The 13,378-nt window shown below is 43.5% G+C and overlaps 1 protein-coding gene across 1 annotated transcript in view; it reads left to right on the top strand.

Annotated features, from left to right (window-relative positions):
* The first annotated feature begins 611 nt into the window (after nucleotides 1-611).
* The window catches only part of zcchc2 (zinc finger, CCHC domain containing 2), a 39,104-nt gene continuing 26,337 nt past the window's right edge, over nucleotides 612-13,378 (top strand). Inside the window, exons 1-5 of the mRNA XM_061713849.1 lie at nucleotides 612-1,502; nucleotides 6,635-6,755; nucleotides 7,606-7,676; nucleotides 9,937-10,008; nucleotides 13,107-13,207. Of these exons, the coding sequence (XP_061569833.1) occupies nucleotides 783-1,502; nucleotides 6,635-6,755; nucleotides 7,606-7,676; nucleotides 9,937-10,008; nucleotides 13,107-13,207 (1,085 nt within the window). The 5' untranslated portion in view covers nucleotides 612-782. The remainder of the gene's footprint in view (nucleotides 1,503-6,634; nucleotides 6,756-7,605; nucleotides 7,677-9,936; nucleotides 10,009-13,106; nucleotides 13,208-13,378) is intronic.

Below are 13,378 nucleotides of genomic sequence, written 5' to 3'. Positions count from 1 at the left end.
AGTATTTTATATAGAACCCTGTTAGATCTAGGTTTATCTTGTTTTTCTGTTAGAATATTACTCGGCCAACATGAGGACCACCAACTGATAGCAAGGACAGTCATACGTTTTCTGCGTGCCACTGGGCTTTATTCGAGAATATAAATGACCATTATGAACTAATTCAGCCCCAAACTACCAGAGGAGGGCAGTAATACGCCTGGATGCGTTGAAACTGCCGGAAACACAAAAGAAGAAGAAGAAGAAGAAGAAGAAGAAGAAGAAGAAGAAGAAGACTCCATAGTATGTTTTAAAAACGAAATAAAAAATTATATAACATCTATAAAGGTACTATCAAAAGAAAATCAGTCTATAAATGATTTATGTGAAATCATGGTAAAGTCTCTTGCTCTTTAAGTTACAATCTTGCTACGCTTTAAACACTTTTGTTGAAATGTGAACCCCTGTGATTATTTTATTTTCTGATTATTTTATTTAATTTTTTTATTTAATCTTTTTTCTAAAAAAAAAAAAGAAGAAGAAGAGCAGTTCCAGTAACGGCCGCCGGGTGGCAGCAGCGTCCGCCACACACAGTCGCAGTTCCCCGGGAATTGGGAGGAGAAGAAGAAACTTACTCACCAAAAAAGACAGGAAAAAGCAGACTTCGTCGTTCTCCTAACCTTCAAAAATACAGCCAAAAGGTCGACATTTTGGCGCCTCCGGTTTCTACAAAACTTGCGCTTGGATATAAACAATGCCCATCGGGTCGTCGTTGACACCGTGAGGCCTCCGTTGTAGCGCGGATGATGTTGCGGATGAAGCCGCCGGTGGGAGCGGGGGACGCGGGCACCGCCGCCGGGGACGGCCGGTGGGAGCGGACGGAGCATCCGCCCCGCGGCCCCTCCCCGGGCCCGGGGCCGGGGCACGGCCAGGGCAGGTCGGGGAGGTCGGGGCTGGACAAGGAGAGCGTGTTCTCGTGGTTCGGCCTGCTGCTGGAGCCCGCCCGGAGGGTGGAGTTCATGTGCGGGCTGCTGCACATGTGCCAGCCGCTGGAGCTGCGCTTCCTGGGCTCCTACCTGGAGGACCTGGCCCGGAGAGACTACCACGTCTTACGGGACTTCGAGTGTCGGGCCAACAGCCCCGGCGAGCTGGGGGCGCTGACGGACGTGGTGGACCCGGTGGTGCGGTCCAAGCTGCTGGTGTGCCTGTCCCTGCTGGGCTCGGACAGCCGGGAGTGCGCCGGGCTGTTCTCCCGGATCCTGAGCAGCGTGGATGTGGCCCTGTTCTCCGCGGGGGGTGCGTTCAGGGACCCCCGTGCTGCGTTCAGGGACCCCCCCTGCCCGGGGGGCCCGGCGGCCCCGGGGGCCCTGGAGCAGCTGGCCCTGCTCTTCACCATGGCCTCCCTGCACCCGGCCTTCCACTTCCACCAGCGGGAGCTGGTGCGAGGGCAGCTGGACAAGATCGAGCTGGCGCTGGAGGAGGCGAGGCGGCCGCGGCGGCTGGGAGCGCCGGCCCCGGCCACGGTAATGGAGCTCCGGGGGGTCCTGGTTCAGCAGGGTCCCGGGTTCACATGGCTCTCAGCTTCACCATGCACCATGCTATCAAACACGGGCAGCTGAATCCGCATGTCGCAGCATGCTGGATAATGACACGTATCTTGTGTTAGATGACAGATGGCTTCGTCCGAAATCCCATCCTTCCACCCTAATGAGTAGCAAAAACAGTATGTGAGATTTTTTAGTACGTCCGAAACATTAGTACGTACTCAATAGTATGTACTATCCATACTCATTCTGGAGAAATGTATTGGTGTGGATTGATGGACACTAGCTAAGCAGAAACTTCCCACAACGCAATGCAGCGGTGTTTGGTTGCAAAGTGCTGAGCAGATATGTATATGTCATAAGTATAATAATAATATTATTATATAATATTAATATTATAATATTCGTATATAATAATATTATATAATTTCATCTTGTTTTGGACAGAATAAACGGGAAAGAGTGGAGCTGCTACTGCTGCTGTGACAGGAGTTGTTACCATGGTAACAGCTGCTACTGCTGCTGTGACAGGAGTTGTTACCATGGTAACAGCTGCTACTGCTGCTGTGACAGGAGTTGTTACCATGGTAACAGCTGCTACTGCTGCTGTGACAGGAGTTGTTACCATGGTAACAGCTGCTACTGCTGCTGTGACAGGAGTTGTTACCATGGTAACAGCTGCTACTGCTGCTGTGACAGGAGTTGTTACCATGGTAACGGCTGCTACTGCTGCTGTGACAGGAGTTGTTACCATGGTAACAACTGCTACTCCTGCTGTGACAGGAGTTGTTACCATGGTAACAACTGCTACTCCTGCTGTGACAGGAGTTGTTACCATGGTAACAACTGCTACTCCTGCTGTGACAGGAGTTATTACCATGGTAACAGCTGCTACTGCTGCTGTGACATGGTAACAACTCCCCCTCCCAACAGCAGGAAGTGCCGTGTGGCTCTGAGTAGTACGTCCGAATTAATGCATACTACTGATATTTACTCAAAAGTGAGCCGAACTTAAGTATACTTTTTAGTATACTGTTTAGTATGTCATTTCAGACGCACCGATCGACACAGAACTCTGCCAGAAACGTCGTTCACTAGCTGCACTTGTTAGCATCGGGGCTCCTGGTGCTCAGTTGGTTTGGTTCCTACACTCCTACGGTGCGTCCATTAATTGGGACGTACTACTCGGAGCCACACGGCACTTGCTGCCGTTGGGAGGAAGTGACGTGTCACAGTAGCAGCACCGCTCTGCTCTTTCTCGTTTATTCTGGCCAAAACAAGATAACATTATATAATATTATTATATATGAATATTATATAATATTAATATTATATCATATTATTATACTTAATATTATACTTATGACATATACGTATCACTTAGCAACCAAACGCAGCTGCATTGCATTGTGGGAAGTTTCTGCTTAGCTAGTGTCCATCAATCCACACTAATACATTTCTCCAGAATGAGTATGGATAGTACATACTATTGAGTACGTTTTAATGTTTCGGGCGCACTAAAAAATCTCTCATACTGTTTTTGCTACTCATTAGGGTGGAAGGATGCAATTTCAGATGCAGCCCTAGTTTCTGCAGGTTAAAGTGGTTATCAGCTCACTGGGTGGTAGGTAGGACCCTAATCAGATTCATGTTTATTTGGCCAGGTCAGACAAGACATGGAATTTGACTCGATTTTTTTCGCTCACTGTACAATGAATAGGTAATAGACAAATGACAGTTCTTATTAACATATATACAATTTAAAATTATTGATTGGAAGGTGCATTGTTACAGCATATGCTTGTGGTTATTATTATTATTATTATTATTATTATTATTATTATTATTATTATTATTATTATTATTATTATTATTATTATTGCACAGTGATTGATTACTCGGAGACTCTATGAGTGATGACAGTTCATCAGAGCAACAGTTTGGGGGAAGAAACTGTCTCTGAGTCTGGAGGTTTTGGTTACAGAGCTCTGTAGATCCGTCCAGAGTAGAGGAGTTGGAACAGACTGTGTCCTGGCTGTGAGGGGTCTGGTCCTGGTCCTGGACCGGTACAGGTCCTGGATAGATGGGAGGTTAGTCCCAGTTCTCCTCTCTGCAGACCTGAATGTCCGCTGCAGTCTGTGCCTGTCCATTTTAATAAAGCTATATTTCAGTTTCCTACCAGGTGCTGTTAGAATAGCACGGCCTGGTATGGAGCAGAGGGGAGAGCAGCCCAGCGGCTCGCTCCCACATGACAGACGCTACAATGCGGCTTTATTTTGATCCTGTTCGCACAACAGCCAGAGCATTCTTTACTAAAGGATGGAGTGAACCATCATTAATCTGTATTCTCTGGATAGTTTGCCAGTCATTCTCAGCTTCATTCAGACAAATGATTAAAACAACAATGTGCAATCCCAGGAGCTGTTAATTTAGAATCACGATTCAACCTAATGGACGTCACTTATTTATTTAAAGCAGTGTTCACCAACCCTGGTCCTCAAGATCTACTGTCCCGCATGTTTTGGATGTTTCCCGGTCTCAGCACACCTGATTCTAATTAACGGTGCTCATTAGCTTGTTACCGAGGTCTGGACAGTTCTGTTATTGACACAGCTCCTTGTATCACGGTGTGCCGAAGCAGGAAAACATCTAGAACATGCAGGACACGCACCACTGTTTTAAAGTAAATAAATATGTGACAGTGGACAACATTTGTTTTTGAACTGGGAGGAAGCTGGGATATCTGGAGGACCTGAAACAGGAGTCTGGGGGACATGCATCCTTCTTTCTGTCAGGCAACTGTGCCAACCACCACACCAAACATGCACACCTAGGCCCAGTCCCAATCCCCCCCTAGTCCTACTTTTCAGCACTACCCCTAAATTTTGCGCGTTCCTGTGAGGGTAGTGGTGTCCCAATTCCTCTTTGCATCTAGGGGTAGTGGGGAAAACGAGGGCTAGGGGGCATCAATCTGGCCTTACAGAGCGAGGGTTTTCAGATGCACCCTAGTTGACCGAGGGCTGGAAAAATTTCCCAGAATGCTTTACGACGTCATCATTTGCAGATTGAATCAAAAAAAAAAAAGGCAGACATTTCTTATTTTTTAGTGAATAAAATCAATATTTTGAGTTAGTTTTTGCATAAAAATGCGTTTTGATTACATTTCTAGCGAAAAATATATATTTTACTTTCATAATATTCACTGGGTGAATGTACATAATCACTCGTTTGCCCGTTGTTGCGAAGATCTCGCCAGAATAAAGGCTTATTTATGGTTCCGTGTTAGACCTACGCCGTAGGCTCTGCGTCGATTTAACGTGGAACCATAAATCAGCTCCCGAGTTCTCATACCGAAATTTTCTGAGCACATTTCTTAACAGGCGTAGCTACAACTGTTAGATTTCATCTATTAAACCAACATTTATCTTCCTAAATGATTTATTTCAGCCAGCGGTAATTCTTTAAGAATCTTAAACTGTAAGCCATAATCAGCAATATTAAAATAATAAAAGGCTTGCAATATTTCAGTTGATTTGTAATGAATCCAGAATGTATGACATTTTTGTTTTTTTAATTGCATTACAGAAAATCTCAATATTCTAATTTTCTGAGACAGTCCTGTATACACACCTATATACACTCACAACCAGCAATCTAACTTTACCACCACACGTAACCCTGCCTGTAGTTCTACATCAGTGGCATTGTCATTCAGTCAGTCTAGTAAAGATTCACTGCTCTGAATAAAATCAAACATGCCATGTTCAGAGCTCAGTGGTGCTGCTGGACTCTGATGTTGTCAGAAGATGGACGAAGAGCTAGTTTAGAATCTTCTAGAGTGGCTTTAGTTTCTTTGTTCTAACATGATTGATGGTCAGTAGGGGGTGAAGTGGGGGCCAGTGTTGCATCAGATCCATGCCAGCCTTAATAGCAAAAGGATTTGTGGGGTGTTATTGGCGGGGCCAGCTCGACACCCGACCCCATTGGGGCTAATGTAAGAAGCACAAGCGACACGCTAAACTGGATAATAAACACGGTGTGTCCCAGAGGAAAATGTTATTTCATTTTCTCTGAAGATGAAAATCTACCAGAATATATTTGGATGTTATCCCATTAACCACAAAGGTAACCACTCTTGATACCTTCTGGGAAAACCAAAAATGAGAACGGTTTTGCATTTCCCAAATAATGCTAAAGGCATTGTTCTGCAAAACATAATGCCATGATGCATTTTGCAACAGAGAGTAATGGTGCTTTTCCACTAGAACCTACTCGACTTTACTCAACTTGGGCTGGTTTCTTTTCCATAACAATCCAGCACCTGGATCAGAAGTAGGAGGTTGGAGTGAAGCTGCTGTGACGTATTTGATTGTGTATCTAAAGGAAGAAGACAACAACAGTAAAGATGTAGAACCTGGAGGAGATGATAGATGTGCTGCTGGGTCTGTGGCTTGTGTTTGATATCAAGTTAAAAGATGAGAGTGAGAGAAGCTTTAAGCGGAGATGCCTTTTTGTTAGTTTGTCTCTGTGCTGCTGAACAGTCAGCTGGAGCCGTGAGCAGCTATGAAGAGACAGAGCTCCTGGTAGATCTGGTCGTTCCTTATCTCCGTCTAGATCCCTTTTTAATTCTCTCCTCAGCACCAGGTTTATGAACATCTGACCCTCAGAGTTGGATCATGAAACAGACTTTTGCTGCCGTTGCTGTTGAATAAAATGAACAAGAATCCGTCAGTCTCTTTCTCTGATTTCCTCCTCCTGACTCAGACGTCTGACTCCAACCCCCCGACCAATCGGTGGTCTGTAGTGTGATGATGTCAGATACAGCCGACTCAGCAGTTTAGAACCTCGGCAGAATAGATACAGAAAAGTATCTACTCTGCACGTTAGACCCCTGGTGGAAAAGAACCAAACCAAGTGGAGTCGAGTCGGGCTGAGTAAGTTCTAGTGGGAAAGAACCAAACCGAGTGGAGGGGAGCCCAGCTGAGTAGGTACTAGTGGAAAAGCGCCATAAGTAACTTAACTAGCATGCACTCAAGCCCATTCAGGTTGTAGAATAAGTGAAGGTCCTTGTGAAGATCCATGAACTAACCTGGTGTGATTGTGGCTTCCAGGGGCTGGTGAATCCTTCGGGGGACTGCCTGCCTTCCTCAGCACAAGCGTTTGGAGAGTGTGCAGCCTCCCATTCTCCTTGTCAGAGCCGACGCTCCAGCCGTTGGACAACACAGAGGGAAAGTAAGTGGGAACTTTGCACACACACACACATTATTCTAGTTCCTGCTAATCAGCTGCAGGCGCATCACTGAACTGGGCTTGATTTACTGTACTAAATGAAAGTGGCGTCCTCCCACGTGGGTTACAGCTGATATAGTTTAGAAATATAGCTGTGGGAATGATACACAATATACAATTAAGACACATTTGTTCCTATACTTCTTTTAGTTCCAGCTATTGTTTTTATTTAGTTACCCTGTAATAGTTTTATTTAGTACAGTAATCCCTGGTTTTTGGCGGAGGTTACGTTCCAAAAAGAACCCGTGATAAGTGAAATCTGCAAAGTAGCAACCTTTTTTTTTATTTTTTTTTTTTTTAAGTACAGTAGGACAGATTGTGACTGGCTCGTATTCTACTGCTCTTCTGAGCCGCTGCATCCCGACTCTGTAGCGTCTTTTTCTCCTAAAGCTGCGGTGCAGGTGTGTTTTTTCCAGAGAAGAAAATAGTTATGGGTCGTTGTTGTCGCTCTTTTTTTCTTCTGGGCAAAAAGATTCTTATAAACCGACACCATGGATTATATCTGAGACTGTAATGAACGATTCATCAAAGGTCCCGTTCTTGAGCTGCTGCTGAAGCTCATTGGCCGTTCTCAGCTTGTTGCTAAGCAACCAATGTTATTGACACAGGAAGTGAAGAAGCGGGAAGACTGTTTAGCCAATCAGAATGCAGAACCGCGTTCTAGCCAGGGATTACTGTATACAATTAAGATACATTTGTTCCTTTCCTTTTTTAGTTCCAGCTATTGTTTTTGTTTTTTTGTAGCATTTGATGCAGTATCCATTGTTTTTATTTATCTATGTTGTTTTTGCAGCTGTCCATATTGAAGGAATTGTTCTCAGGGGCATTTCTCAGACAGGAACAGACAGGGAATACAGCTTTGAGGTGAGTACTGACACCTGACAAGCCCACACATGTCAGTGGTTTCTTGCACTTGTATTGATCACAACTGGACCTTATCCTTAACTTAAAGCCAATTTAACGTTTTGACCTTATGTTGAACACTGAAAAAGCAGTGTCTTCAGTCCCAACTGGGTCTGATAAGCATGTGCAGGCAATGATTCAGGTTAAACTGGACATACAATGTGCGATATTTTAAATAGTTTGATTCAGCCCCATCTCAAACTGCACGACTAGATCGCTGAGTTCAAAAGTTCACAGTCCACGATTTATGGTCTCACACTGTACGACCCGATACTCTGATGCTCCGTCTGCTCACACTATACGGTCATAATCCTCACGTCTGCTCACACTATACGATCATAATCCTCACGTCTGCTCACACTATACGGTCATAATCCTCACGTCTGCTCACACTATACGATCATAATTCTCACGTCTGCTCACACTATACGATCATAATCCTCACGTCTGCTCACACTATACGATCATAATCCTCACGTCGGATTTCTGTTACTGGAACTGCAACGTCAAAAAGAAGTGGAAGAGGAGGAACCCCGAAGTGGGAGACACCGAAGATGCTCAGCAAAAATAAACGCGCTGCCTTAAGCCTGAATTATGGTTCTGTGTTAAATGGACAGCGTAACCGTACGGTGCAGGTCGCCGCGTCCCCTACGCCGTAGTCTCTGCGTTGGTGTAACGCTGAACCATAAATCAGCCTTTAGCAATCTGTGCCATTCTGTGTGGCGATAAATGAAAAAAGATTAGACAACGTTGTGATTGGAGAAGGAATTGGCTGGGCAGACGTGGGAAATGCAGTCTTTTTTTCTGCTATTAAAACATGATTTGTAATGTGAATTTGCAACACTTTAAACTACAAATAATAGTTTTTGACGTGACATCAGAGATTGCGCATGCTCTCTGCGAAAGGATGAGTCCAATCGGGTCGTAGCTGCTTCAACTGTGATTCCTTCACGAGGAGCCACCAGGATTTCAAACACATTTTCTTGCGAGCACACGATTCGTGATCGGGAGCTCGTCGTGAGGTGTTACTCTCTCGTCGTGAGGTGTTACTCTCTCGTCGTGAGGTTTTAATCTCTCGTCGTGAGGTGTTACTCTCTCGTCGTGAGGTGTTACTCTCTCGTCGTGAGGTGTTACTCTCTCGTCGTGAGGTGTTACTCTCTCGTCGTGAGGTGTTAATTTCTCGTCGTGAGGTGTTAATCTCTGGTCGTGAGGTGTTAATCTCTGGTCGTGAGGTGTTAATCTCTGGTCGTGAGGTGTTAATCTCTGGTCGTGAGGTGTTAATCTGTCGTCGTGAGGTGTTAATCTCTCGTCGTGAGGTGTTAATCTCTGGTCGTGAGGTGTTAATCTGTCGTCGTGAGGTGTTAATCTCTCGTCGTGAGGTGTTAATCTCTGGTCGTGAGGTGTTAATCTGTCGTTGTGAGGTGTTAATCTCTCGTCGTGAGGTGTTAATCTCTCGTCGTGAGGTGTTACTCTCTCGTCGTGAGGTGTTAATCTCTCGTCGTGAGGTGTTAATCTCTCGTCGTGAGGTGTTAATCTCTCGTCGTGAGGTGTTAATCTCTCGTCGTGAGGTGTTACTCTCTCGTCGTGAGGTGTTAATCTCTCGTCGTGAGGTGTTAATCTCTCGTCGTGAGGTGTTAATCTCTGGTCGTGGGGTGTTAATCTCTGGTCGTGGGGTGTTAATCTCTGGTCGTGGGGTGTTAATCTCTGGTCGTGAGGTGTTACTCTCTCGTCGTGAGGTGTTACTCTCTCGTCGTGAGGTGTTACTCTCTCGTCGTGAGGTGTTACTCTCTCGTCGTGAGGTGTTACTCTCTCGTCGTTACCCCACTTTTACTGCACGAGGCAACGATTGGGTCCAAATCCGGCCCGATCCAAAAAATTGTTGCACGAGTGGAAAATCATCTCAAAACGAGGCGATAATCGCACAGTGTCTGCCCGGCTTTAGTCTGAATAATGTGTTTAATTGTCTGCATCATATCAGAACACAAACCTGATATCTAAATCATATAAGGTATCATTATTAAAACTGAACAATGAGCCCAAAAAGGAATCAGAGATGACCAATTAATTGTGTGTGCTCATCTGTGGAAACGGACACATAGAACAACATCCTGTATATAAAGTGTCTTTGTGACTGATTAAGTGAGGCCCTTGTGTGACGAGGGTGCTGTTGTCATATTTCTCATTGTGCCCTACGTAAGTGATGAAGACTGTTTTGTTTCAGGTGGTATGGTCGGACTCTTCTTCCAGCAGTGTGACCAAAACCCATCACGACCTTGAGAACTTTCTTCTTAAGGTACCCACTCTGGCTGAAGTTGGAGCTGGCTGAATGTTCAAATGAATTAGTCCTTAATGTCAGAGTCTAGCTAAAGAATAGTTTTTGTTTTTAAGCTACAATCTCAATGAAATATGCGTGATGTGCTTGAGTAAGAATACCAGATAAAGTGCAACAGCTCATTTTTCAAACATGTACAGATCTGTTCACAGCAGCTGGTTTCATGGGTGAAGAAGGTTTTTGTAATGGCATAAAAAATGGCATATATATAATAAATAAGAGAGAGCCATATTAATAAACTTCTGATCAGTTTATATAATATTAATATACAATATACCACAGTTTTAACAGTTAAACCAAATTCAGCATGTGTTAGGGGCACAGCTCCATAAAGAAAAAGATGAAGCTACTAAACTGCCTCTCTGCGGTCCAAACTATAGTAAAAACATTAACCCTACTAATAAATTACACCAAAGAATGACAGAACACTGAGATTAAGAAAGAATTGGGAAGCCATTTCCCTTTACAGTTTTATGACCTATTCTGCTCCCAAAGAGAGTTGATCACATGGCCTGGCCCCAACTTTGTTGAAACATGAAACACTCACTGGGATCAGGTTTAGTCCTTTACAATCTGATTTTTTTATTTATTTATTCATTTATTTATTTTTTAATAAATAAAGAATAATTTCCAGTTTAAAAAAAAAAAAGTAATGGCATAATTACTGTTACCGTCATTCAGTGACAATTGGGAAGTAGTAGTAGTAGTAGTAGGAGATCCATTCAAATGTCAAGAATCTATTCCGATTCTTAAGATTCAGAATCAATTATCAAGATTTGATTTGATTCGATTCTGATATTAATTTGGTTAGTGTTATTAAAAATGTTTTTTCAGCTGTTGCATGAATGATATGACTGTAGTTCTGCAACATATTAATACTAGTATTATATTGAGATTCAACAGTAAGTATTGCAGCTAATGATGCTGTAAGGACCAATCAGCTCCCAGAATGCTGATAAAACTGCTTTCAGAATCATCATGTGGCAGAATTACCAAACAGATCCGCCCTGGATCTGTTTGGTAATTCTGCCAGCAAACAGAGACGGATGAAATCAGTTTTAGTTTTTCCCATTTATGAGAATTTGGTTTTTAGCATTTTATAATAATAATAATGACTTGGATTTATATAGCGCCCTTCTAGGCACCCAGAGCGCTTTACAGAGATCATTATTCATCCATACACATTCTCACTGGTGGTGGTAAGCTACATTGTAGCCACAGCTGCCCTGGGGCAGACTGACGGAAGCGTGGCTGCCATATCGCGCCAAACGGCCCCTCCGACCACCACCAACATTCAAACACATTCACACGGGGCAAGGTGGGTAAGGTGTCTTGCCCAAGGACACTACGACAGCAAACTGGGACAGAGCGGGATTTGAACCGCCGACCTTCCGATCATTGAACGACCCGCTCTACCACCTGAGCTACTGCCGCAAATGTGCCACAAATGTAACCCCAAGACAGTATATAAAGCAAAGAAATATAGACAATTTATGCAATTATAACTGAAAACTTTAACGTTTTCATACCTTTAAACATATTTAAAGGCAAAAACATGGCACTAGTTATGCTCGTGTCCAACAAAACCATTTCTTTTTTGGGCATAAACAAAAAAATACCAAAAGTTGTAATGAAATGATGAAAAAAAATCGATCTTTATGCATATGAATCCATTTTTAGGAATTAATATGAGAATCGATTTAGAATCGGAGGATCGATCTTTTTAACACAGGCCTTGTAGTAGTAGTAATAATAATATTAATTAATAATAATAATAATATCACCATCTTTGTCTGTCACTATATATGTCATGAAACACAGAACACTAGTTACGGTGGGGGGGGCTGCCATGTTTCCAGTGCCCGGGGAGCAGTTGGGCTGTAAAACATTTAACAAAGTTCTGCTAGATCCTTATTAGCTCATTTCTTTATCAAGTGAATGATATAACTGCTGATGAGAGCAGGAAACTTGGAACGGTTGACATTGTAATCTGGCTGGAGATAAAGATGATGAAGCAGAGCAGAGCCCTTCTCCGTCTGTGCTGTCTGTGTTGCAGAATCCTGCAAATCTGAAGAGTTCACTGAATGACGTACTGTATTTTCAGGTTGTAGTCAGATTACAAACATAATTAAAGCTGCAAGCAGCGATGAACGGGCCCTCGCACCCTTGTGCGCGTTCAGGCTGCAGTGGAAGCTTGTATGACTTGATGTAGATTCTTCAGGCCTGGACATTTAGCGGATGACACCACCCACGACTCTCTATATCAAAACATTCGCGCTTTTTGGCATCCATCGTCGCCACGGTAACGCTTTTGACTGAGAAAAGTAATGCGCGTCGTCACAGGATGGAGACACACATTTTGATGTATAACACACCTGGGTGCACGTTACGGTTCGGGCGAAGGAACGGCCGAAGGAATGGCATAAATTGCGGCAAAATTACACGATTAATTCAAAATGGCCGACTTCCTGTTCGGTTTGGGCCATGGCGCCAAGAGACTTTTCTTTAAGTTGTGACATGATACAGGTGTGTAGCGATTTTCGTGCATGTACGTCAAACCGTATCGTGGGGCTTGAGGCACAAAGTTTTCTAGGGGGCGCTGTTGAGCCATTTTGCCACTCCCATTAATGCAAACCATTAAATATCAAATATTTCACCAGGCCTGGCTTGGTGCAAAATTTGGTGACTTTTGGGGCACGTTTAGGGGGAAAAAAAGGCCCTCATTTCGTCGGAAAAATAAAAACGAGGGAAAAACTGTCAGTGCTCGGGCCCTAAATATGTGCTCTTATGCAAAAGTGTCTATTTAAAAAAAAATAAACAACAACTAATGTCACCATTTAAAGTTACAATGGTGATAACAATAGAGGCCTCTTTTAAGAAAGAAGAAAAAGGTTAAAAAGTTGAATTTCACGACTCAGACTTCTGTAAATGCTGCATTTAAGAGCACCAATACTGAAACCATTTAACACCAGAGCTGGTTAGTTCGCCACTGTGACGGTTAAAAGCCAGGCAAGGGAATCTTTTTTCCAGTCTGTTTACTTTCATGTTTGTGTTCACAGCTTCCAAAGGATCAGTGCACAGATTCTTTTGAGAAAAGTATTCTGAGGCTTCTGAACAAGGGGGACCAGTATGATGGCAGGGTGCTGGAGAAGAACCTCAGGTGAGTCTGTTCATCCACTTACTGCTCTGCTATTAGCACTTTTTAAAAAGTTTATTTATAAGTGATTTAGGAAGAATGTTTTGGTACCCATTTACCATTCATCCTTAGATTTCCTTTTAATGTTTTTTTGTTGTTGAATGGTCAGTTATACTTCTTAATGGAACATGGTGC

The sequence above is a fragment of the Cololabis saira genome, chromosome 22 (genome assembly GCF_033807715.1).
Source record: "Cololabis saira isolate AMF1-May2022 chromosome 22, fColSai1.1, whole genome shotgun sequence".
In the NCBI taxonomy this organism is placed as follows: Eukaryota; Metazoa; Chordata; class Actinopteri; order Beloniformes; family Belonidae; genus Cololabis; species Cololabis saira.
This window is presented reverse-complemented; position numbering and strand designations above follow the sequence as displayed.